General features: G+C 41.1%; 1 protein-coding gene across 2 annotated transcripts in view; it reads left to right on the top strand.

The window, feature by feature from the left end:
• The window catches only part of LOC121279912 (chromodomain Y-like protein 2), a 139,417-nt gene extending 111,775 nt beyond the window's left edge, over positions 1 to 27,642 (top strand). For both annotated transcript variants that reach the window (XM_041191471.1, XM_041191470.1), the window contains exons 5-7: positions 7,629 to 7,839; positions 11,515 to 11,658; positions 25,049 to 27,642. In XM_041191471.1, coding sequence (XP_041047405.1) covers positions 7,629 to 7,839; positions 11,515 to 11,658; positions 25,049 to 25,207 — 514 coding nt within the window. In that variant the 3' untranslated portion in view covers positions 25,208 to 27,642. The remainder of the gene's footprint in view (positions 1 to 7,628; positions 7,840 to 11,514; positions 11,659 to 25,048) is intronic.
• The last annotated feature ends 239 nt before the right edge of the window (positions 27,643 to 27,881 follow it).

Below are 27,881 nucleotides of genomic sequence, written 5' to 3'. Positions count from 1 at the left end.
GAGCGAGTACTTGGAACAAAATGTACTCTCCTTAGGCTTAACTTTCCCTCCAAGGATAATACTCATATCAGTTCCTCTGGGAGTTTGTTGGCCAGTAATAATACTTTCTTTACCCACTGAAAGTAAACAAATATGTTCCCATCATTTCCCAACTGCATAATTTCTGAGTGTAGTCTGGATAATGGCTCCTTATCTTTACACTCCTATTTTTCAAGGGTATAGGTTTTTATTAGGAAGGTCAAAATCCACATAAAAGTTAAAAGATTACAATATTTTACAACGTTTGGTGTTACCAGAAGCTTCTACTTAATAATACATCTTTTGAGGTTACTTTTATCACATAAAATAGAAACGTGGGGAAGTTTCACCACAGCTGTTGAGGTCCCTGGTGAGACCACATCTAGAGTACTGTGTGCAGTTTTAATCTCCTTATTTAAAAAAATTATGTAATTGCTTTAGAAGCAGTTCAGAACAGGTTCACTGGACTCATTCATGGGATGAAGGAGTTGGCTTATGAAGAAAGGTTGAACAGGTTAGGCCTATACCCATTGGAGTTTAGAAGAATGAGAGGTGATCTTATTGAAACATGTAAGATCCTGAGGGGACTCGATAGGGTGGATACCTGGAGCATGTTTCCTCTTGTAGGGGAGATGAAAACTAGGGGACATATTTTAAAAATAAGAAGTCTCCCTTTTGAGACAGAGATAAGGAGAAACTTTGTCTCCTAAAGAGTCGTTGAAGTGTGGAATTCTCTTCCCCAGAAAGTACTGGAGGCTGGGTCTTTGAATTTATTCAAGGCAGAGCTAGACAGATTTTTGTTAGACAAGGGAGTCAAGGGTTAATTGGGTGCAGACAGGAAAGTGAACCTGAGACCACAACCAGATCAGCCATGATTTTATTAAATGGCAGAGCAGGTTCGAAGAGCCAAATCACCTACTCCTGCTCCTATGCTCCAATGTTCCTTTCTTCCAATGAACTTTATTCAGAACCTCCCTGCAAATTTGTATAATTTTACCGTCAAACCGGATCTTACCACTTTTGTTTTATAAGCTATTTTATATTCCTAAGTTATTTTTGAGTCTCGGGTAAATAAAAATAAAAGCTTGCTTTGACCTTGTAACCACTTGGAATACATCAGAAAATACATTCTGACATATTTCTGCATCTTGGTTTATGCCATTTGTTCCTCCCTCTTGGCTGAATATAGATGCAGTTGTCTTAATCTAATTACTGACTGTAGTTTGCTGGGGATCAGCTGGTGGTATTATATTAACAGTATATCTAGCATGCTTTTCCTGACCATCAAGAGTCACACACAACTTTCTATGTCGTACTTTTGGCACTTCAAAGAAAGGTATTACGCAACAGCAGACTTTACTTGGAACCATTAATTATTGGAGTCAAGACCTTTTACTTGATATCTGTACCAACCCATCCAAAATTTACTTGAAAGCAATTGCTCTTTGTAATCTTAAAGGGATATAACCCTACACTTTACATGATGAAATATTCCTCACCTTATAAAATAGCGACAGTGCTGAATGTAGATCCAGGAGAAAATGGGTCAGTAATATTACAAAAACTTTATACATGCACGCACTCTCTGTTCATCACTCATGGAGATCAGAAATCTGTGAATGGTGAGGAAAATCCATTGAAAAGCAGAAACTGAACCAGTCACTTCTGTCAAAATGTTTATTCAGTTGTTTTCAGCTCCCATGTCTGCATCAGCCAGCTGAATGCTGATGGGTAGAAATGTTGAAAATGAGGTTGGTAACAATGGCAGCAAGTTGTTATGACCTGGAAAGCATTGCTGTAAGAGTGGTAGGAGCAGATTCAATGGTAGCCTTTGGAAGAGAATTGGATAAGTGCTCGAAGGGAAAAAATATTGCAGGACTCTGGAGTAACAATGGGAGAGTGGAACTTGTTGCATTGCTCTGTCAAAAAATTAGCACACACAAATGGCCTTGTGTGCTGTACCAATCTCTGACCTTTTGTACCCTTGAGAAGGTTCATTAACTTTTTTTTGTACTTTGAGTCTTCAGCCTCTACAAGGGGCCTAAGGCTAAGAACTATCACTCAGATGCAGAGGGATGACAACTGTGTTTGTGCCTTCAAATCTCAGGCGTCTGAAATCTAACCGCATGCACTTTGGAGAATCTCTCAGCTTGCATCGGTACAATGTTCTTAAGCGACACTTACGTCATTGACTTTGGGTGGAATTCTTACAGACTCCTCTCCAATTCTTTCAGAGCATTGGAATAGTCAGCAACTCTTTACACAAGTTAACGCCCTCCCAGTTTTGCTGGTTGCAAGAATCTGCATTAAGCTGTGGCCTGTAAGTTCATGTGCATTAATATACAGTAATATGATCACATATAATCTAATAATCCTGAGCTAAAAAGACACAAAAAAACTGAATGCAGTGAATCTGAAATATAATAGCCAGTGAATGTACAACATACCAGCCAACATCTGACGGTTGAATAATGTTTCAGGTAGATTGCTTTATCAGTGTAATATCTATCTGTCTTATAATTTTGAAAGGTTACTGTGCCTGAGTAAGCCAATTGAGCTGTGTTGGAATGTCCTCCAATTCGATAATTGACATTACACCAAGTATGTCAGCAGGATCCAGATGCATTACTAGCAGGCTTCCATCACCAGTTCAAAAACTGCAAGGCTTTTCCTGACATCATCAATTTTGTTGATCTCATTGGTGAATTTTACTGAATTATGCACATTTTAATTATCTTCATTTTGTACTCGGCCTAAATTAAGCTATCCATCTGTTACACCAGTTAGAGTCCAAATGAGCAATTTTATTTCAGCAGATGTTCGAGTTTACTCGAAACCATATATTGAAAGAAAAAAATCACTGACTCTGAAGCACAGAAGGAGGCCATTCAGCCCATTATGTCTGTGCCAGCTAGAGCAACTCAGAAATAATTCCACTACCCTTCTCTCTCTCTCTCTTTCTCCACGGCGTTGTATCTTCCTCTCCTTGATATATTTATAGCATTTTCCCATAAAATATGTCATGGACCACGAACAGAATTTTACAGCCCTGTCACGCCGGGTTCGGGGCTGTAAAATGCAGTGAATCGTTCAAAACTCCATTGGCTTCAGTGGGACCATAAAGTCCTGCTGGCGTATAATTCCACTCCATGCCTCAACCGCTTTCAGCGACAAAGCTGCTCTCTCTGTAAAGCCGTTTTTTTTCAGACCTCATTCTCGCTAACATTGTGATAGTCATGAGATACTGTTCTGTCCGTACAAGCCCAAATCATCGGTACCGAGAACAAAAGTGGACCCAGTGTTGATCCATTCCCAACCGTCCTTCAATCCATGCACACCCACTTTCTCTTTTTTTTTGACTCCAACTTTCTATCCATGCTATTTCATTTCCTTCTGTGCCACACACCTGATTTTGTTTCTAACGCGTCTCTTTTGAGGCATTTTATGGAAAGCCTCCTGACAATCTGTCTACATTACATCTGCTGTATTCCCTTGTAAATTGTAAACTCAGTTCAATTTGCTAAAGACCAACTTGCCTTTAACAAAACCAAAACATTTCGAAAAAGCTTGCCAATTTTATCCAGAATTATGGATCCTAAGACTTTGACCACAACAGGTGTTAGAATAACTGGCCTGTAGATACCTGTAGGATACTCTCTAGTCTTATCACACAATTTACATATTTAGGGAAGGTTGAAAAATTGTGGCCTGAGCATTTGCCAACTCCTTTCAGCAGCTGAGGGCATACATCATCCAGTCTGTACCCATGTTGCGTTGTGCTATTTTATTCTGTACCAATTCCTTTTCTACAGTTATTTCTATCATTATATAATCTTTAGCATCCTTACGTTCCTGCTTCATCAAACATTTGTAAAAAAACACTGGAGCAAATCATTGATATTCCAGCCTTTTTTATATTCGTTAATGGGATGTGGGCATTGCTGGCTAGGCCAGCATTTATTGCCTATCCCCAGTTGCCCTTGTTCAGGGGGCATCTAAGAGTCAACCACCTTGCTGTGGGTCTGGAGTCACATGTAGGCCAGACCAGGGTAAGGACAGCAGATTTCCTTCCCTCAAGGACATCAGTGACCCAGATGGGTATTTTTACGACCATTGACAATAATTTAATGGTCATTATCAGACTTTTAATTCCATATTTTTATTCAATTCAGATTTCACCTGGGTCCCCAGAGCATTACCCTGGACCTCTGGAATATTAGGCCAGTGACATTACCACTACGCCACCCCTTCCCCATGTCTGGATGACATATGCCCTCAGCTGCTGAAAGGAGTTGGCAAATGCTGTGGCCACAATTTTTCAACCTTCCTTGACTATGCAAATTGTGTGATAGGCCTCTAGAGTATCCTACAGGTATCTACAGGCCAGTTATTCTAACACCTGTTGCAGTCAAAGCCATCGGATCCATAATTCCAGATAAAATTGGCAAGTTTTTTTTGGAAATGTTTTGGTTTTGTTAAAGACAGGTTGACCTTTAGCAAATTGAACTGAGCTAACAATTTACAGGGGAATTCAGTAGATGTACTATAGGCAGATTGTCAGGGGGCTTTCCATAAAGTGCCTCATAGGAGACTTATTAGAAATAAAATCAGGTGTGTGGCACAGAAGGCAATATTGTAGCATGGATAGAAAGTTAGTGGAGTCAAAAAAGAGAGACAATGTGTTTGCATGGATTGAACAATGGTCAGAAATGGATCAACACTGGGTCTACTTTTGTTCTCAGTAGAAATGATTTGGACTTGTATATTTATGTATTTATATAATATATAAATGTGCTAATACTACTGGGTCTGAGAATCACTGTGGGATGGCAAGTGATGTCCAGAGACATGGGCCAGAATTACTTCAGAAAGGCCAGTGCGGATTTGTTACAAGGCAAATTGTGTTTAACTAACTTGGCTGAGTTTTTTGATGAGGTAACAGAGACAATTGATTAAGGTTGTGCAGTTGGTGTGGTGCAGATGGACTTCCCAAATGCCTTTGATAAAATGCCATGTAACAGGCTTGTCAACAAAGTTAAAGCCTATGGAGTAAAAGGGACAGTGGCAGCACGGACATCAGGCTGGCCGAGTGACAGGAAATAGAGAGTAGCCGTGAACAGTTGCTTTTCAGACTTGTAAGTATTATGAGGAGGATAGTGATAGACTTTGAGAGGACATAGAGAGGCTGATGGAATAGGCAGCCAATCGGCAGATGAAACTGAATACAAAAGAGAGAGATACTGGCACAATGGTAATGTCGCTGGACTAGTAATCTTGTAGACCCAGGCTAATGCTTTGGAGACATGGGTTCAAATCCTACTGCAGCAGTTGGTGGAATTTAAATACAAATTAATAAAATCTGAAATTGAAAGCTATTTTCAGTAATGGTGACCATGGAACTAACATTGACTGTTGTAAAAACCCATCTGGTTCACTAATGCCCTTTAGGGAAGGGTATTACTTACCTGGTCTGCCCTGTATGTGACTCAAGACCCACAGCAATGTGGTTGATGCTTAACTGCCCTCTGAAGTGACTAAGCAAGCCACTCAATTCAAGAGCAATTAGGGATGGGCAATTGGACACCCACATCCCATGAAAGAATAAAGAGCAAATGTGAAATGATACATTTTGGTAGAAGGTGGAATTGCAGTATAAAATAAATGGTACAATTCTAAAGGGGATGCAGGAGAAGAGTGACCTGGGGATATAGGTGCTCAAATCGTTGAAGATGGCAGGGCTTGTTCAGAAAGTAGCTAAGAAGGTATTCAGGATTCTGGACTTTATAGTGGCAGAGAATACAAAGGCAAGGAAGTTATGGTAATCTTTGTAATTCTGGGCACCACAATCTAGGAATGATCTGAATGCATTGAAGAGGATGCTGAAAAGATGCATGAGAATGGTTTCAAGGATGAAAGACTTACAGTTATGTAGATAGGTTGGAGAAGTTGGGGCTGTTCTCAGAGAAGAGGGTGAAGAGGAGATTTGATAGAGGCATTCAAAATCATGAGGGGTCTAGACAGGGTAGATAGGAAGGAACTATTCCCATTGGTGGAAGGGCCGAGAATCAGAGGGCACCAATTTAAGATAACTGGCAAAATAACCCAAGGCAACATGAGGAAAAAAGATTTTCATGCAGTGAGTAGTTAGAATCTGGAATGTACTGCCTGACAGTGTGGTGGAGGCAGATTCAACTGTGACTTTCAAAAGGAAATTCGATAATTATCTGAATAGTAAAAATCGCGGGGTTATGGGGAATAAGCCGGGGAGTAGGACTAGCTGAGTTGCTCTTGCAGGGAGCTGGCTTGGACACAACAGGCCAAATGGCCTCCTTCCACGATGTAACCATTCAGTGATTGAGATGGTTTGAAGTTTAAAATTGCTTTCCTTTCGTTTAATTCCTAAGTCGTAGTGAGTATGTGGTGACTGCAGCATAGCAACAGGAACTGATCACAGTGACTGACTGGAGGCAGTTGACATGTACAATGTCGGAAATTGTACTCAAGCTCCTAAACTAATCAGGAGTAATGGCCCAGATCATCAGGAATGATCTGTTTGCTTACCCACGCTGAAGCCTTTGTACACCAGATCACCCATTGCACGAGCAATCGTTCGCTTGTGTGCGTTTTATTTCCCCTCTCTCATTAAAAACAGCTTAAATGAAATTTGTTCCATTTTATTAATTCTATTCTGGACAGATGTGGCCGCGGTCAGTGTTTGATACAGATGACACGGCAGCCATGACGGAGCGGAGACCTCGGCACATTTTACCGGAGGAGTAGGGGGAGATGGGTGTCCAAGTCTCTGGAAGGCGATTCCTTCCTTTAGTCCTAGCTGTGGACATTTAATTCTCTTTCTGCCAGGGATGAGAAACAGTGCCTGGAATGGTTGCAGCCCAATATGCTGCGTTCTATTGCCGGGACCAAGTAAGAGATATCTCAGGTCCCCAGTGACGGATGTAACTCTCTAATCGTTAAAAAGCAACACAGGGTATTGTGAAGCTGCCCCTTAGTGCACAGTGGAGTTGCGTATTTGCTTCACCGACTGCTGATTTCAGCTGGTGTTCGTTCCACTTGCACCAATGGGCCCAGTTGCCTTTTCCGAGATCTGAATTCTCTGTATCATGTAAAAAATGGAATAGTTGCAGCAGATTAGCCTGGGAATGTCCGGATCTCTTGGTCCAGAGCTGCAATTTTGAAATGTTCACCAATTTATTTGTGGTTTTGTGTAAAAACTTTGAATGCCAGTTTTGAGGTGATTCATGTTTTTTTTTTAAATGAGGATGGCCTCTTTAAAATTCTCAATACATGCCTTGGATGGTAAAAGAGCAGATGAGTCTGTAGTTGGATTCTTTTGAGGCCCCTCCCTCCCCCACCGCTCCGGTCCGTCCCATACCACAATTTACTGTAGAGTAACTGCACAAACCAATGCTGCCCTCGCATTCCTGGAATCTATGTCATTGACTCCCGTTGTAAAGCATGTTCGTCATTCACGATTTTGCTGTTTGCGCAGTTTCGCGGGAACGTAACCCCCACCTCTCCCCCCAAACAGTGGGACTTCACTGCGTTGATGACTAATGAATATTTTTTTTTGCCTTTTATTCTTCTTTCAGGGACTTTGTGAACGCCTTCATTCAGTTTAAGAAACCCATTGTCGTTGCAGTCAATGGACCAGCTCTGGGACTGGGAGCCTCCATACTCCCTCTCTGTGACATTGTATGGGCTAGTGAAAAAGCATGGTTCCAGACTCCATATGCGACTATACGTCTAACGCCAGCTGGATGTTCATCATACACCTTTCCACAGATAATGGGAGTCGCTCTAGTGAGTTCTTGGTTTAAGGAGATAATCTCTCCTGTCAATTGTAAAAATACCTGTATCTATGTACTGTTCCCTGCTTTATCTTTTTCCGAAGGCTCCACACTTGAAGCGTCAACACCTCCTTTCTCTCCACGAACGCTGCTGTTTACCTGCCGTGCATTTCCAACATTTTCTAGTTTTCTTTTATCTGATCAAAATGATTGTGTTGCCCTATTCCATGTTTTACATGATAGAGAGAATTCAGATCTCGAAAAAGGCAACTGGGCCTATCGGTGCAAGTGGAACGAACCCCAGCTGAAATCAGCAGTCGGTGAAGCAAATACGCAACTCCACTGTGCACTAAGGGGCAGCTTCACAATACCCCGTGTTGCTTTTTAATGACTAGAGAGTTACATCTGTCACTGGGGACCTGAGATATCTCTTACTTGGTCCCGGCAATAGAACGCAGCATATTTTAGTGCATGAAGTATTTAAATCCACAACAAGGGTTGGCAACCTTTTCACCAAGAGAACCTTTTTTTAAAAAAAAGTTGGCGATAATAAAGAACTATTTTCACAAGCTGAAAATTCAGCATTTCTAAACCAAATATTTGGCAAATTGCCAAGAGTCTCTGGTAGAATGAATAACTGGCATTGATAAATAAAATACTTGTACTGAATTAAATTCTAAATAACTAAATATATATTTAAATATATTATAATAAATTACGTATTCAAATAGATTGAATGTATGTATCTACAAGCAAAAAGCTAAATTAAAATTCAGCTAGCTCTGAATTCTCATTTACTTTTTTGGCCTTTTTTTAACCATAATTTTGTCAGTAAAGTCATCTTTAAAACAAACTTTAACTTAAGATGCATGAAATTAAGACAATATTTTCACCTGTTGATTAAAAAATGGATTCTGTTATCACATTCAGAACAATTTATCGTATCAGTTATATTAGAAACAATCATAGTCGTGACCATTAAATTTTTATTGAACCAAAGGCATTATCTATAACCACGGTGTAGCTATACAACTCAAAAAGGTTAATTTCAAGCATGATGATGTTTCTGGTTAAAATAATTGTTTGCAACCGTAAAGTGCAGCATGATGATTAATCTTTATAAGCTCCCACAAGAAAATCTTGACTCTTACGTTTCTTGACCGTTGTTTTTTATTTTGCCTTTTTTCATGGTAATGGGGTCCAACTGGAAAAGTTTGGAAGCTGCAAATGAGATGTGTGAGAGCTTCATGTGGCTCTGGAGCCAAAGGCTGCAGATGCCTGGTCTAGACTGTTGCAAACCTGCAAGTCCTGAGTGCTTCCACAAGTGGACTGTCTCTTTACTGGAAAGAGTATGCAGTGCATAGTGGAGAAGCTCTACCCATGCAGACTTCTCAGTAGTTTAGTATGAAAATATTCCATATATATCACTCAACTGACCAAAAAAAGAAACAATGCTCTAATACAATTGTCACATTTCAAGATGTTTTGACCATTTCTCCACTGAAAGGTTTTAGGGAAAAACTAGTTACCTTTAAGTGTTGCGTTTTAAAATGTACTGAATTCGCACAAGTTATAGATAAATAAGATGCAAATATACAAATGTCATTATTGGTTTATCATGGACAGTGAATAATGAGCAACTTCTTGTCATCAAAAACTATCTCACGTTCATTGTTGGAAAACCTTTGATCCCTTTCCCATTTGGAATAGAGGAAAAATAAAGTGGAAATCAAGATAAAAGCGGGCAATTGGGATTTTTTTATAACAGAAAGCCCCTGAGAGAGTCAGGCACTGAGAAAGGCTGCTGAAAAATTCATTGGTGGTCAGGAATTATCCTGTTTAAGTTGAACAAGGCAATTCACTGTTGTGAGGAAGCAAAGGGTACTTGTCATTTTGTATTATCAGGTAAAGATGAATCGTTATTGATTGAAATAAATGAATTCAGTCAGAACTGCTTATTTGTATCTTGGTGACTCATCCTGCCCTCGCAGAGACTGAAAAAGCAAAAGATACAAATATCTAGTTCAGATCACTAGGAGATAATATTGTTGCGTGGCTGGGTTACACCGTTGTATTGTCAGATATTGAACACACTACAGGCACACCTCAAAATATAGGCCACAGAGACTTTTTATAGGAACCATAGCTACAACCGAATAGCTACGGCAAGACCCTAAATTTGTAAAGGCTGCTGTATACAGAGTGCTATTAGCAGCTGAAGTTGTACACCGCAGGGAAGTGCTTCCACAAAGTTTGTATTTGTTGCCTCAAATCTTTAGGCCGTGTTAATTAAGTAGCTTTTCAGCTACAAACGTTTCCTGTTGTGTTAGACTGGAAAATTGAAGAAGAAATCTAATTTACAGTCTGCATGTCTCAAGATAAAAGAAAGAATGACTTGCATTTATATAGCACCTTTCTCAACCTTAGAATATACCAAAGTGCTTGTAGAACTAATGGAGTACTTTCAAAGTGTGGTGGCTACTGCAGTGTGGGGAAACACAGGAACCAGTTTGCACACAGCAAGCTCCCACAATGACCAGATAGTGAGGTATAAATGTTGGCCAAGACTCCAGGGATAACTCGCTGTTCTTCTTCAAAATAAATAGTGTCATAGGAACTTTGAAATCCACCTGGGAGACAGATGTTGTTTTGATTTGAGGTCTTATGCAAAAGACTTCACTTCCTGCAGCACTCCTTCAGCCTAAATTTTATGTTCAGGCCCACGGAGTGGGGCTTGGACCTACAGCCTTCTGAAGTCATTGACAAGAGTACTACCAAAGAGAGTCACAGTTGACACTTGAAGCACCAGTCTTGTGCATATTACTACCCAGCTAATAACACAGAGCTAATTACCCCAAGTGTATAATGAGGCAGGGGCAAGTACTAGTAGAATGCAAAATCTGTCAGCCAGAACAGTGTCCTGACTGGCTGCAACTTGCCCCTCTGCCTGCTTATCTTCTCCTCCAGACCCCTCCAATCTCGTACTGATAGTGTAGCACTTTTAATGGTACAGGGCTTCTCCAGTGCTGTAGAAACTTTACGAGGAGAAACGAGGTACATGAAGCTTCCCAGTGGCTCCACAGGTTTATCTAGTGAGTAGCTGAGCCATACAGACCAGTAAGATCCAGGGTCCTATTCTGTTGTCTGTACTGAGGTAACCAGTCTCAGATGAGGCTGCAGGAGGAGCCTTAAGCTTCACTTCAGACCCTTGGCATTGGGAGGGAAAAATTCACATTGGTATTATCCAGCTGTGATGCCTCTGTGCCACTGTAAAACAACAGGAAGACATGTGCCAACCTTGCATGTGTTATGGTCATTTGAATCAAGTATTGGATGGTCAGTGGCCTCCAAGAAACCATATTGCAGCTGGTGGCCAATGCCTTCAGGATTGACCGGAAGGAAATACTAGGTTTGGGTAAAAGATTACTCCCAAAATATTTCAAATAGGGATTGAGCAGTTGTGGATTTCTTTCTACTTCTGTTTTTGGATTGCGAATATTCAAGGTATTTTTTTAACCTAAGACTCGCTGACTAACCAGCGCATTATTATCGCACAGTTTAAGACTATTTAGCATATGATGTGCCTTACTGAAGTTGGTGCATTTCATGAAAACACTGGAGGCGTTTTTTTCCAACTAGGGAATACTGTGGAAAAAACAATTAACGAAAATGCTTTTTCATCTTCCAGGCAAACGAAATGCTGTTTTGCGGGAGAAAATTAACGGCACAAGAAGCGTGCAGTAGGGGACTGGTATCTCAGGTCTTCTGGCCAACAACATTTAGTCAAGAAGTTATGTTGCGCGTGAAGGAAATGGCGTCATGCAGTGCAATGGCAAGTTTACTGATCACTTACGACTCGTTTTATGGCTTAAGATGTTTGTGAGCGGGGTGCATTTGAGTAAATTTAATTTTACAAATCTTAGATGATTCTTGTTCACAAGAATTCAAGATTCAAGGACGCAGATCTCATAATATGTATGTAATTTTTTTTTTTTAAAAAAACTAACTGTAAGTAACAGGATCTCATTGATATGCCAAACAAGAGCTGAAGGTTTTTTAATTCGTCCATGGGATGTGGGCATCACTGGCTGGGCCAACATTTATTGCCAATCCCCTGGAGAAGGTGGTGGTGAGCTGCCTTCTTGAATCACTGCAGTCCACGTGGTGTAGGTACATCCACACTGCAGTTAAGAAGAGAGTTCCAGGATTTTGACCCAGTGACACTGAAGGAACAGTGATATATTTCCAAGTCAGGATGGTGAGTGACTTGGAGGGGAACTTCCAGGTGGTGGTGTTACCTTGTGTCTGCTGCCCTTGTCCTTCTAGATGGTAGTGGGTTTGGAAGGTGCTGTCTAAGGAGCCTCAGTGAGTTCCTGCAGTGCATCTTGTAGGTGGTACACACTGCTGCTACTGTTTGTCAGCGGTGGAGGGAGGAATGTTTGTGGATGGGGTGCCAATCAAGCTGGCTGCCTTGTCTTGGATGGTGTCAAGCTTCATGAGTGCTGTGGGAGCTGCACTCATCCAGGCAAGTGGAGGGTTTTCCATCACACTCCTGACATGTGCCTTGTGGACAGGCTTTGGGGAGCCAGATGGTGAGTTACTCGTTGCAGGATTCCTAGCCTCTGACCTGCTCTTGTAGCCACAGTATTTATATGACTAGTCCAGTTCAGTTTCCGGTCAATGATAACCCCCAGGATGTTGATAGTGGGGGATTCAGCGATGTCAAGAGGTGGTGGTTAGGTTCCCCTGAACCTGAAGCTGTCACCATATTAGTGAATTCTAATTTTCCCTTGTGTTCAAAGCGGCTCTTGGCCAAAGAAAGTAATATTTATTAAGGGCCTTTTACTGTTGTTGTGTGGACAAACACAGCAACCAGTTAGCCCACAGAAAGATCCAACAAAACAGCACTGAGGCAAATGAAGTTGTCTGGTTAAGGTGGTATCAGTCAGGGAATAAACGTCAGCTAAGCCACTTAGGCCAAGATTTTCTGACCCCTCCCTTGACGGGACTCATCGATGGTAGGACAGAAAATTTGGTGGGCCGGCAAAAAGCCCATTGATGTTCGGCGGAAAATTTTGGCGGGACCGGAAAATCCCAGCCTTAGAGTAATTCCTATTCAAGCATGATTCATACCACGGGATTACTTGAGTTCAGCCAAAGAGGCAGGCTGGGCCTCTCAGCATTTCGTATGAAAGGTGACACCTTCAATAGTGCAGTACTCCCTCAGTTGTGCATTGAAATGTCAGATTAAATGGTGTGTTTAAATGTGACTTGAACCCATAGCCTTCTGACTCACTGGTGAGAGTGCTACCACTGAACCAGGATGGTACTTATACTGTTGAATTTCCTCCCCTCCTTTACTGACTCACCCTCCAAGCTCCAGCAGCTCATTAAACAGGCTACTTTTCCTTTGTCATTCCGATCCTGTGTGTTGGATTCAGTTCAACCATTAGGTAGTACTAGAGCTAAATCGACTCTTGTCGTCATTTAAAATCTGTACAGCAGGGAATCACTGGATAGCGATGAGGAGGCCTTCATTAATATAGCGTTTTTGCACCACCACTGAACTCGTCTTTACAGTGGATGAAGTACTTTATTGAAATGTAGTCACTGTTGTACTGTAGGAAATGTGGCAGCCAGTTTGCACACAGCAAACTCCCACAAACAGCAATGTGAGAACGACCAGATAATCTGTTTTTGTGATGATAATTGAGGGAGAAGTACTGGCCTGGAATACCTCCTCGAAATAGTGCCATCCACCCCAGCAGGCACACGGGGCTTCGGTTTAATGTCTCATCCAAAAGAAGCAGCGGCATTCTCTCAGACCGGCACTAGAGTCTCGGCCTTGATTTTTGTGCTCAGCTCCTGGAGTGGGACTAGAACCTGGAACCTTTGTGTCTCGGAGGTGAGGTGAGAACACTAACTGTGGAGCCGCGGCTAGTAGAAGAGACCATCCGGTTACTCCGGAAGTAACAGTTGGGTCACACCACGCTAAAGATTTAATAGTTTGAAGATTTTTTAATTCAAGGGAATTAAGGGAAATTCGAAGGCTCACAGACGTAAGATTCTGTGGGCAAAAGGTGTGAACTCTCTGCTTTTTACCTGCCCTCTCCCGGGAAAAGCGTTAGAAAAATCTCCCCATGTTTGGAAACAGTACACAGGTCTTGGATGGACTGAGGGCATTGAGAATTCATACAGCATTGAGAATGTTGAAGTGAAAGGAAATGTTTCGAAAGGTGCAGAATGTTGAGCTTTTCGGATGCAGAGTTAGCAGCAGAGGAGACACGAGTCGCTTTTGAAGTTTAATAAGATAGTAAGCCAAGAAGGTCAATAACTGAGAAAGGTCAATAGTCGGCCCAGTAAAGGTAAGACGTATGAGCTGCTGGATAGCTTTACAAGAGATGATAAGAAACTTTTTAAAATAATTTAAATAAACAGAATTTTTGTTCCCCCCGCCCCTCCCCAACATACTTTGAGATGAAAATGTAGCAGTTCAGCCACTGCCTCTGCAAGATGAAAGTATTGTGAATGGAGGGAGTGCAACCTGAATGCTGAGTGGAATCACCGTCAAGAGAGTGGATACGTTTTGAGGATGAATGGGGAAGATCCTGGATATGAATGGGAAAGGAGAATATCGTTAAGGGGGCCAAAAGTTAGATAATGTTCCATCAACTAAATTCCAGATTAAAGAACTGGAGGGGCAACTAGATAGCCATTTACCAACACTGTGGAAGGCAAACGGGCAGTGATAACTTGTCTCGAAGCACATGGTGCTGAGCTCTGTGTCAGGGCCTTTCAAGATATTCGAGGCAATGACAGGCGATTCACCAAACTCATTCTAGAGAAGGACGTAACACAGACATCAAGATCACCGGGAATTGCCATAATGCAAAGTGGGTGAGTAATCAAGGGTTGGAACAGAATTTAAGATTCTGGGTAATTTGCAAGTCAGCAGCAGTTTATTTAACGTTAGAAATACCAATGTGCAGGAAATAAAGTGGCAGTGTGAAAAAAAAATCTAAGAATTGAGAGAACTGCATAGCTCAGGAGTGGTTTCAGAGGCACACACTCGAAGGACTGTCAGGACCAGAGCTGAGGTTGGAGTCCAGAGCAGTGGAGAATGAAAGACCTAACAGGGATGAATCTTGGTGTTGATCTGCCTGACTCCCCAAAGCTTGTTCACCAGCTACAAGGCACAATTCAGGAGTGTGATGGAACACTCTCCATTCGCCTGGATGAGTGCAGCTCCCACAACACTCAAGAAGCTCCACATGATTCGGATCAAAGCCAGCTACTTCACTGGTGCCCCATCCAACACTTAAAACATTCACAACTTTCGCTACCGGCGTAGCACCACATTGTGTATCATCTGCAGCATCTTCCAAGCTTCCAGATCTTGCAGAAAGGTTAGCCTGAATTATGAAAGCTTTCATACAGCTAATATAAGGGGGTGATGGTTGCATAGTGGTAATGTCACTGGACTAGTAATCCAGAGGCCCAGACTATTGCTGTGGGGACTTGGGTTCAAATCCCACCATTCTAGCTGGTGGAATTTAATTTAAATTCAGTTAATTAAATACAAACATGGAGCAGGAGTAGGCCATTTGACACCTTAAGCCTGCTCTGCCATTCAATAAGATCATGGCTGAACTGATCGTAACCTCCCACTTATCCCCAATAACCTTTCACCCCCTTGTTAATCAAGAATCTATCTAGCTCTGCCTTAAAAATATTCAAAAACTCTGCTTCCACCGCCTTTGAGGAAGAGAGTTTCAAAGACTCATGGCCCTGTGAGAGAAAAATTTCTCCTCATCTCTGTCTTAAATGAGCGACCCCTTATTTTTAAACAGTGACCCCTAGTTCCAGATTCTCCCACAAGCGGAAACATCCTCTCTATATCCACCCTGTCAAGACCCCTCAGGATCTTAAAGGTTTCAATCAAGTCACCTCTTACTCTTCTAAACTCCAGTGGATACAAGCCTAACCAGTTCAACCTTTCCTCATAAGACAACCTGACCATTCCTGATATTAGTCTGTAAACCTTCTCTGAACAGCTTCTAACATATTTACATTTTTCCTCAAATAAGGAGACCAATAATGTACAGCGTACTCCAGATGTGGTCTCGCCAGTATCCTGTACAACTGAAGCATAACCTCCATACTTTTGTACTCAATTCCCCTCACAATAAACGATAACATTCTATTAGCTTTCCCAATTACTCGTTGCACCTGCATACTTGCCTTTTATGATTCATGCATTAGGACACCCAGATCGCTCTGAATCTCAGAGCTCTGCAATCTCTCACCATTTAGATAATATGCTTTTTTATTCTTCCTGCCAAAATGGACAGTTTTACACTTTCCCACATTATGCCCCATTTGCCAGATCTTTGCCTACCCACTTGACCTGTCTATGTCACTTTGTAGCCTCCTATGTCCTCTTAGAAACATAGAAAATAGGAGCAGGAATAGGTATTCGGCCCTTCGAGCCTGCTCTGCCATTCAATATGATCATGGCTGATCCTCCATCTCAATGCCATACTCCTGCGCTCTCCCCATACCCCTTGATGCCTTCAGAGTCCAGAAATCCATCTATTTCCTTCTTAATTATATTCAGTGTCTTGACCTCCACAACCTTCTGTGGTAGAGAATTCCATATGTTCGCTACCCTCTGAGTTAAGAAGTTTCTCCTCATCTCCAGTCCTAAACTGTCTACCCTGTTTCCTGAGACTGCGACCCCTTGTTCTAGACCCCACAGCCGGAGGAAATATCATTCCTGTATCCCGTCTGTCTGTAGCAACACGCCCTGGGAGGCTTCCTAGTCAAACAAAACGAACTTTATTTACACAAGAGCTTCCGTGGCTGCTTGTATCCAGCCAGCCCTTCATACAACCATTTTCTTTTCCTAGGAAACACCCCCCCCCCCAGAATTTATTCCCCCACGCCAGCCACACATTGGTTGAACAAATCACATGACCTCTACTCAGTTGAACTGACCTTAAAGTGACAGTCATCACGCTGTCCATCCCTCTCAGAATTGTATATGTTTCAATGAGATCTCCTCTCATTCTTCTAAACTCCAGTGAATCCAGGCCTGGTTGGCCCAATCGCTCCTCATACGACAATCCTGCCATCCCAGGAATCAGTCTGGTGAACCTTTGCTGCACTCCCTCTACAACAAGTATATCCTTTCTCAAGTAAGAAGACCAAAACTGCACACAGTACTCCAGCTGTGGTCTCACCCAGGCCCTGTACAGCTGCATTAAGACATCCTTGCTCCTGTACTCAAGTCCTCTCGCAATGAAGACCAACATACCAGTTGCCTTCTTAACTGCTTGCTGCACCTTCATGCTTGCTTTCAGTGATTAGCGTACAAGGACACCCAGGTCCCTTTGTACATCAACATTTCTCAATCTATCACCATTTAAATAATACTCTGCCGTTCTGTTTTCCTACCAAAGTGGATAACTTCACACTTATCCACATTTTACTTCATCTGCCATGTATTTGTCCACTTACTCAACCTGTCTAAATCGCCTTGAAGCCTCTTAACACTCTCATCACTCACATTCCCATCAAGTTTTGTGTCATCAGCAAACTTGGAAATATTACATTTGATTCACCCAAATCATTGATATATATTGTGAATAGGTGGGACCCAAGCACTGATCCCTGTGGTACTCCACTAGTCACCACCTGCCACTCCGAGAAAGACCCATCTATTCCTACTGCCTGTTTCCTGTCTGCTAACCAATTCTCAATCCATGCCAATATATTACCCCCAATCCCATGTGCTAACTCATATGTGGGACCTTATCAAAAGCTTTCTGAAAATCCAAATACACCACATCCACTGGTTGTCCCTTATCTATCCTGCTAGTTAGGTCCTCAAAAAACTCCAGTACGTTTGTCAAACATGATTTCCCTTTCATAAATCTGTGTTGACTTTGTCTAATCCCGTTGATATTTTCTAAGTGTCCTGTTATCACATGCTTTATAATAGACTCTAGCACTTTCCCTACTACTGATGTTAGGCTAACCAGTCTGTAATTCACTGTTTTCTCCCTCCCTTTTTAAATAGTGAGGTTTCATTTGTCACCCTCCAATCTTCCGGGATTTTCTACTTTTCTACCTATCTTTGTGTCGTCAGCAAATTTAGCCACCATCCCATCTGTCCCTTCATCTGAGTCATTTATATAAATTGTAACAAGGTGAGGCCCCAGCACTGTTCCCTCTGGCCACTCATTACATCCCACTAACCAGAAAAAGACCCATTTACGCCTACCCTTTGTTCCCTGTTAGCTAGCCAATCTTCTATCCATGCCAATATGTTAGCCCCTACACTATGAACTTTTATTTTCCACAATAACTTTAGATGTGGCACCTTATCAAATGCCTTCTGCACATCCCCTTTATCCACAGCACATGTGACTCCTTCAAAGAACTCCAATTAATTGGTTAAACATGATTTCCCTTTCACAAAACCTCTGCCTGATTACCCTAAACTTTTCTAAGTGCCCTGACATAACATCTTTAATAATAGCTTCTAACATTTTCTCGATAACAGATCTGAGGCTAACTGACCCGTAGTTTCCTGCTTCCTGTCTGTCTCTCTTTTTGAATAAAGGAGTTACATTTGCTATTTTCCAACCTAATGGAATCTTCCTCGAATCTGGGGAATTTTGGAAAATTAAAACCAACGTATCAACTGTTTCACTAGGCCACTTCTTTCAAGGCCCTAGGATGAAGACCCGGGTACCTGTCAGCCCACAGCTCCAACACTTAGCTCAATGCCACTTCTCTGATGATTGTAATTTTCCTGAGTTCCTCCCTCCCTCCCATTTCTTGGGGCAGAATATTACGCTCAGCATGCGGGTGCAGCACAGACACACCCTAGCGTAAAATGATCACAGGCGAGTGTCCCAACGTCATCGCGCAGTCTCATGTTATTTCGTTCGGAGTGCGCCCGCCGACAATTGAAAGGCCTGTTAAGGCCATTAAGAAGCTAACTAAAGTCAAATTTACGCTGCCCGTCCAACCTAACGGTTGACGGCCAGGCAAAAAGGCCAAGTGGCCTTAACATTTTTTAGGAATGAGGTTTCCTAAAGCAAATAAATATCAAATAAAAAATCTATTTTTGAATTAAAACATGCCCCAGCTCATTTGACAGAGGGGACATGTTTTATGACAATTTTATTTCCTTTCTTTATTTCTAAACAGCACTTCACCTCCCTGAGGCACAGAGCTGCCTCAGCGAGATTGAAGTGCTCTTTTACGCTCATGCACGAAGATCACACTAGGCCCACCCTCCTCTTCCCCCGTCCGCACAGACAGCGCTCAGCGCTGCCGCTCTCATTCCACGCTGGTTAGACCTTAATTGGCCCACCAGCGTGAAATCGTGGTGTAGAGCTGATCACGGGCTGCCCCCGCTGAGCACCTCCGCAAAGGGCAAAATCCTGTTCCTGATTTACAGCCTTTTCTGGGATGTTACCCGTATCCACTATAGCGAAAACCAATGCAAAATACCTGTTCAATTCATCTGCCATCTCCTTACTTTCCATTATTAATTCCCCAGGCTCTCTTTCTATAGGACCAACGCTCACTTTGTTAACTTTTCTTATTTAAATATCTATAGAAATTCTTACTATCTTTTTTATATTTCCAGCTAGCTTTCTCTCGTACTCTAATTTTTCCCTTGATATTAATCATTTTGTCATTCTTTGCTGTTCTTCATATTCTGTCCAATCTCCTGACCTGCCACCCATCTTTGCACAATTATATGCTTTTTCTTTAATTTTGATACTGTCCATTGGGATTATCTGGGATTATAAAGATGGTTGGGGATTGTGAAACTACCATCAGTTGTCGTAAAAACCTATCTTGTCCTTTAGGGAAGGAAATCTGGCATCTTTACCTGGTCTGGCCTTCTTTTGAATCCAGATCCACAGCCAAGTGGTTGACTCTTAACTGCCCTCTTAAATAGCCTAGCAAGCCACTCAGTTCAAGGGCAGTTAGGGATGGGCAATAAATGCTGGTCTGGCCTTGCCAATTTTTAATGATTCGCCCCTTCTCCCGAAGGTGTTGCAACTTGTTGGGAGGAATTACATCAGCTCCACATCCACATCCCATGAAAGAATAATTATTTTTTCAAGTTGCTTCTTTTGGGACAGATACAAGTATCAAGAGAGTGAAATCAGCAAGGCATTCTCAAAAGCTGTGCCAGTTGGCTGGCTTATAGTGGACATGCGTAGTTACAACTGGCTGGTTTACAGTGGGCTGGTTCAGTTACAGGGCAGCACATTAGAGAAAAGGCTCTCGGCTGCAAGGAAACCAACACGATATAAGAGTTAGGATTAGAGGTGAGTTGAAAGTCTTGTAGATTAGCTGTGTTACCTGGCCAACCAGAGGAGAGGTAGGCCACAATCACCAAGGATGAAGGTCAAGGCTGGAACAGAGATTAGATTACCTTAATAAGACAGGCTGAATACACTTTGACATTTGCAATGTGAATTAGTCAATTCCTTCCCTTTATGCTACAACCTTGTAACCAGCTCTCAAGTATCCTTTTTCCTTTGAATTCAATTTATCGATTGATGCACAGTGAAGGGCATTCAGCACAAAAATCAACTGAAATCAATGTGTATTTGAAAAAGCAGGATTGTAATAAAAGATTAGAACATCCATGAACATCTGCAATTTAACTTAATAAAGCTGACATCCACTGATGCAATGAGCCATGAATTATTTGTCACATTGCCTGTTTGAAATGTGACAAAAATGATGACACCTCACAAAATAAGTTTGATGTAAATAGAACCGACCATAATCACTAGCCTTACAGGAACACATCAGTCAAAAATGGATAGTCTTTAACTCAAAACTTCTGAAAATTTCCCAAACAACCTCTGACCGAATTGTGGTTTATGCTAGACTGTAATGAACTTTTATAAATCTCTTGCAAGGCAATGCTTTACTTCTAGATTTTCATGCCTAGTTTCAAATTATGATTATCAAATTCTAAAACCCATTCACTTGAATTTCAAATGAGCACTGAAGGTTGCTGGGATGTAAAAACTAATTCACTCCAAGCTTCTCTTGCCCCACATTCTATTGTCCCAGATTCTGTAGAGATAAAAACCAGACTGGATTTGCACTTCCTGCAGTCCCAGTCATGTATCCAGGGTAAGTTATCTCCACATACATTATGTATATACACAATTTAGGATATACTTTCACATGGTTGTCATGTGCACACCCTCATATAGCAGACATTTGTAAACGTGAATTTGTTTGTTCCTCACATATCTTGGGACAATTGCAGCCTCTAGCCAAGGAACATCACTTTGACTGTGCTCATCGTGAAGTTGGCTGTTTTCCCTGAAGTTGCATGGTGTTCCACCAATCCCATATACTGCATCACTGAGACAATATAATGGCTACACAGCCACTTTTGGAAGTCAGTTAATAGGCACACACTCAATATTTAAGAACTGGAAAGAGTGAGAAAGTAGATATGACACTTCTGAAGGACAAAGTACTTTCAGAGGCCAGGGAAGGCGCTAATGAAGGGCAAGACATCTAATCACCTTACTCATTTGTTCTTGTCACTCAGGAGTAATCTGCATCAATGCCCAAAACAATATCGTTAAGTAGGCTGATTTGATTTTGTGGGCTTACATGAAGGACTAGATCACTGAAAGGAGTAAAGGTTTGCAGATTGCCTCCTTACTGAGAGCATATTTCTCTGACAGTGGCTCTTGAAATGATTGCACAGCATTAGTTTTCATATTCTGTAAGCCTGCCTGTTCATAACCACCAATAATTGTATATTGGGCAGTACAGTGCTCGGTGATGGGAGTATTTATTGCGCTATTGTAAAATTATATGAAAGTGTGTGCAGATCCATCCACACCTTTAGTCTTTTTGACGTAATGTGCAAGAATTTAGAATAGAGATGTCAATGAAATGATATCTTCATTGAGCCCCCAATCTATTCAGCGCTGGAAAGATTTTCAGGATTGTAATCTCTTGAGAAATATCAAATTGTGATATATTTTAGACAGGACCATCTGATAATATTTACAAGCAGTGGAATCTGTGCAACAGGATCAAAAATAATGGATCCACTTTGAGATTGGAGCCCTTTGATCACAAAATATTTTTCTCAAGAACATGAACAAGAATATACGTTCCTAGGAATTCTGGGATGCAAGGCCATGTCTCCGGAGGAACATATTCAAGTATCTGGAGAAAATCATTTGTTTTCCTCCCAATATTCTCCTCTTTCCATGGACACTGATCAGATTCTAAGGGCCCATTCTCCAAACCCTGACATCCCAGGGGGACACTTCTTGTATTTTTGAATGTGTTGGAAAGCTGCACGCCCTTTAGGGAAGGAAATCTGCCATCCTTATCTGGCCTGGCCTACATGTGACTGCAGAGCCACATCAGTGCAGTTGACTCTTAACTGCCCTCTGAAATGCCTAGTAAGCCACTTAGTTCAAGGGCAATGAGCAACAAATGCTGGCCTTGTCATCGATGGCCACATCCCATTAAAAAAATTTAAATGAACATTTGCTTACTTTTTCCATCCAATTTTTAATGATCTGCCACTTCTCCCGAAGGCGTTGCAACTTGTTCGGAGGGATCACATCAGCTCTAGGTATCTCAAGCAAGAGGCCATTCTTTATGAGGGCACCTATGATGTGAGTGTTGGCACAATGGAGAGTGATCTTGTACCTGCCTTGAAAACCCCTCACAATAGACCACTGGATAGTGATCAGGAGCAGGAGCCTGAGCCAGTCTCTGACCTTCCTAACAGCAGGAGCCCTGGGACAAATTGTACTCTTCCCTAACTATACCTTGGACAAGATCATCTATCTCAGCACAGAATGGTAATCAAATATGGGGCCTTCTGGTTAATATGGTTCAATTATATTCTGACTTTTTATAATTACCAACTAAGGCATCAGGAGAATTTGAAGTAGATGTGAAAAGACCTTTAATGGAGAAGAACTTGAAGCTCCAGTGAAGTAACAACAACAACAACAACATGCATTTATACAGATGGAAAACATCCCAAGACACTTGACAAAGCTTGAGGCACATAAGGAGATACTAGGACAGGTAACAGAAAGCTTTGTCAAAGACATAGGCTTCAAGCAGCATCTTAAAAGAGGAGGGAGAAGTTTAGAGAGAGAATTCCAGAGCATCAGGCTAAGGCCACTGATGGCACAGCCACCAATGGGGAGTTATTAAAATCAGGGATGTGTAAGAGGCCAATATTGGAGGAGTGCAGAAATTTCAGAGGATTGTAAGGTTGGAGGAAATTACAGAAACTGGGTAAGGCACTGGAGGAATTTGAAAATAAGGACTAGAATGTTAAAATTGAGGAATTGCCAGAGTAGCAAGCACAGGGTGGTTTTTGAGCCTATTAACCATCTGTGTTAAGTATAAATAAGATGATATGACTGTTGGAACACCGCAAGTTATGGTTCTAAAGAAATTTCATGAAACAAGGATCCTCTCTTAAAATTCTCTGCATGTTAAGAATGTGCTTAATAAAAGTTCTAACCTAACAGACTTCCATTTACCATTGGTTACTGCTCCCTTTTGAAGGGATCATTCTCAAGGTGGCTTTCAGGTTTAGCTGGAGTTTCTTGAAACGTTCTGGGATTTTCTCCAGTCTTGCTCCCCTCCTAAGCCAACGCCCCCTCCAGTCTTCCTGAGGAACTTTCCCTCAAGGGAGCATTGGAGGCTTTTTCTAGAGTTACTTGGCCATGGGCCCAACAGAACACAATGCCCTGTTCACCCTCTGGTTTCAGGAATATCTCATCAGGGCATGTGTGTAGAATCTTTCCAGCTTTTTTCTTGCACTTAAGGAGATCCCAGACTCTTATCTGTACTTGGGATATCACCAAACTATCCATGATAGCCCGAGGAATAATAGCCAGATTCACAGCCAAAACTGACGCCAGTTGGACGTAAGAGATTGGTCTAGAAGGTGGACTTCGTTCATTTGCACTTTTGTTTTGATGTTCCTCCTAACAAGATACTGAATTATCAAGATCAACAAGTCATCCACAGCAGATTGCCTATCTTTGGGGGAAACTGACAACTATATATATTTTAAAGACAATCAGGAGAAGGGTGAAAATGCCAAACTTTGCTGCTGAAAGATCGGTGATAGAGTCACAATCTAACTACTTCCACCGCTTGCAGATGTGCATGTCCTGTAGATATTCCATATCTCAACAGTGTGATGATGTATGAAGAAAAGTTTAAATAGAAAGGGTTATCAGAATAGCATGTTGCTGTGAGAATATTTTTATTGTAGGTGCATGCCTTCTTCCTCCCAACTCCATAAAACAAAGTGTATGTTGATAACTTTAGATAAATTAATGCACAATGTAACATATCAGCTGGTAAATTGGATGGATGCCCTCACCAGGTGGTTGATTCATACCTTGTAATGCTGACTCTGCACCAGTATTGTGAATATCTGGGAGCAGACGAGGCTTTGATCCCAGGACCTACGTAGCTGGAAAGGGATTAGAAAGCAAACAAAATAATATCTTAGACTTATAGTCACATCAAGCACCAGAATTTTTGTGAAAGAGATGCAATTAACATTTTCAAATAATGTTGTTGGGTGTCTCACAGTTTAGCCGTAGCTAATCAGATGTTTCTTCAGTGATCTATTCCTTAACGATCTGATATTGCCTAAACGGGTGCAGCTCTTGTGGTTAGAAATTGGCTGTCTTTATGAGGTTTTGTGTAGTATAGACTGAAGTGTTATTTGAGGAAATGCGTTCCAATTTTGTAAAAGAAAATATGTTAATCTTGCATGATTAAATTTAACAGCGGTAGAGCTGAACTATGAGAAGGAATTGGCCCTACTGGTAAGTAATGAGGGTGACCTCCAAATGCAGTCATTTCAACCTTGTTGACTATTTAGAAATACTAGACTTGTGGAAACAGCCCATGTAGAAGGAACATTCTGCAACCGGGATTAGCTTGCTGGCACAATGCTTTAAGGTCCTAGGTTGTGGATAAACTACCTGATGAAAATCAGACGATCTCCCATGCCAGTTTTACACCTGGGCAACAAGACGAAAATCTACCTCTTTTGTTATTTATTTCTCAAAGTTTTTTTTTGGTTTTGGTCATTAAGGAAAGGTGCATTTCTTATCTTTGTTTATTCTGTTTTTTCTCACCTTTAGGTACTCGAAGAATCAAAATGTCTGGTGCGTAGCTTCCTCAAAACTGCCCTGGAACAGGTGAATGAAAGGGAATGCCAGATGTTGAAGCAGCTGTGGAGTTCCTCTAAAGGACTAGATTCTTTGTTTAGCTACTTGCAGGAAAAAATCTATGAGGTCTGAAGCCACTGTAAGACTTGAAACTACTGTCCATTATTCCAGTGTCTGCGAAGGGAGTTGATGGACTTAATCACTGATCTTAAGAAGTCTAATGCTTCAGCAGTTGGGTTTAGCTGCTACTAGCATGACAAACTGGCCATCAGATGTGTTTGATAACATGATGAGCGCTGACGTGTTCAGTGAAATCTGCCTGAGTGGGTATATATTGGATGCAACATCTCTGCATGCATTTTCAACTATTTTGACGCTCATATTCAAATTATGCCATGTGATTTTGTTTTATCGCTGGTCTTAAAATTCCCAATATTGTCCCATCTCAAACTGACTAGACCTATTTACCCAATTTATGTAGAATGTTGTGCTTGTGAATAACACTTAAAGGAATGATTCATAGGTAATCCTTTTGCTCCTGAACCACAACAAAGGTAAGGAAGAGTTATGTCACGGTTGTATGTTTGGACTCATTTTGTTATCAATTTAGTTAGCAGGGATAGGGCCCGGGGTGGGTGGCGATTGGGAAAATTGACAACTCTTTCACTAGGGCTTAAGTAGCTTCAAGAGATAAAAGCCTTTCGTTGATGCAGATTTTCATTACAATTGTTACCTGAGTGCTGAACTATCAGGAGGACATGCAGGAAAACAAAATGTTAAAATTGTGAGCTTTCATTTCGTAACTTTTTAAATAATTATTTTCCAAAAAATTTCAAACTCTAGATACACAACAGAAGATTTTATGTATTTATTATGTCTTACAACTAAATGAACAATAATGTTTAATGGATCACAACACTTTTCTTGTGGATTTTTGGGATCCTGGGTGAGAATCTTATTGGGAACGTTTATTTCTCCATTTTATTTTTGAGTGGATCCCAACCACTTAAGTCGGCCATGCAGGAGCTAATTGGGATTGCAGTCTTATGCCATTGCGTATAGCTCCATTTTGAACCATAAAATATACAAGCAGGGTTTGTATACCAAATATATGTGTACAGAAGGAATATTCTGGTGTGAAACGCTCTTTTTCAATGCGAAATACCATGAAAACCTACCTTCTGGTGTTGACTGCTGTCATATGACCGGTTCACGGTCCAAAGCCAGTTAGTCATATTCCATGTTCTAAAATAGTAGCGAGTTTTTTTTCATTTCTTATTTATTTAAAGAAAAATGCACTAATCAGACACAGTGTATGTGCTGTTGTTAAGTGACTCAGAGGAGTATGTTACAAAGAAGATATGGGTTTTACGTCACTTAATTGAAAAGGGTTCACTAAATAGTTGTTGGTTTCAATTTAGTTGTGCAAAAATACATGGGTGTTTCTTTGTTAGGAAAACCTATGACTGGGTACTGGCACAAATACAGTATTTACTAACAAAATGGGAAGCCATGTTGAAGGGGGTTGAACACTCTGAAGCGTGTTCATTATAAACTGCTGTGTTTTTTTTCTAAATATTCACTGGTATCTACACCTTGTAAGTATGGGAAAGACTGTATGCTGGTTCGTGGAGACATACATACACTTGATTTTCATCTTTGCTCAAGTTGCTTCTGTTACTATGTAGATGAGTTTGGCATACCATATCACAAAAATATGGTAAATCTGCAAGACAATATATATTTTTTCAAATGATAACTTTCTTTTATACATGATTACTTAGTACCTGGCGGTATGCTTCTTTAGAGAGTCTGTTGTCCCGAAATAGATGTTTTTGAGGGTTTCATTGACTGCCTATGTCACCTCAATGCTTTGTGCCAATATATATCGTTTTTGATGTTTATGAAACACTGTTTGCCCCATTCTCATTTTTAAAAAAAATCTGTGCTGTGTTTGAACCTTAACACACTATTTTAAAAAAAAAGGCTGTTCATTTTGTGAACATTTTTTGCCAAGCTGTATTTTCTGTTCAAGTTACAAAGCATTTGATGTGTGAAAATCATTGCGCATCTACCACTGGGAAACCTGAAGTTTAGCCTTTGGATAATCCCTGTCACTTGTGAAGAAAATGGGACACTTCGGACGACAGTGTCCTTCATCAAGAGGACCAGTAATGCAATGGAAACCTGTCGGGGCTCAATTGTGTGTTTGTCAGAAACTTGTGAAATGTATTTATCCCACAGCAGAACACAATGGGGTTTTAAAAGACTTTTTGTAAGTAAATGGGGGCTGTGTTTATTTAAAAATTGTTAGCAATCTGTTTTTGGTGTGGGCACCCTTTTTCTTACTGAAGATATATTATCTACATGTTCTATAAACTACCAGGTAATTCTGATCTGTGTGATGACTAACTTGTGTAAGATGGAAACCTACACAAACTGTCTACTGCTTTTGTAATTAGTGTATCAACACTTTTCTGGGTGCCTTAGAAGTTGTATTTTTCATGTGTGTTAATATATTTATATATTGTGGAAAAGCTGCTCCCAATAAAATGATATGAAATTCATTGGCTGAATAGATTGACTGTTGTTGGGGCTCTTATCCTAGGTCATACGATTGTATTTAACAATGCCCAAACTTCTTCTCCAGTCATTATTTAACATCCCACATAAACCCATTAAAATGGTAGAATATTTCCAAATTGGATGCCCTGTCAATATAATAAAGGTAAACTTTGGTACAGTTTTGTGCTTCCAGTGGATGTCACGAGCAAACTTTGTAAATATTGGCCGGATATTTTGATCA

The sequence above is a fragment of the Carcharodon carcharias genome, chromosome 7 (genome assembly GCF_017639515.1).
Source record: "Carcharodon carcharias isolate sCarCar2 chromosome 7, sCarCar2.pri, whole genome shotgun sequence".
Taxonomy (NCBI): domain Eukaryota; kingdom Metazoa; phylum Chordata; class Chondrichthyes; order Lamniformes; family Lamnidae; genus Carcharodon; species Carcharodon carcharias.
This window is presented reverse-complemented; position numbering and strand designations above follow the sequence as displayed.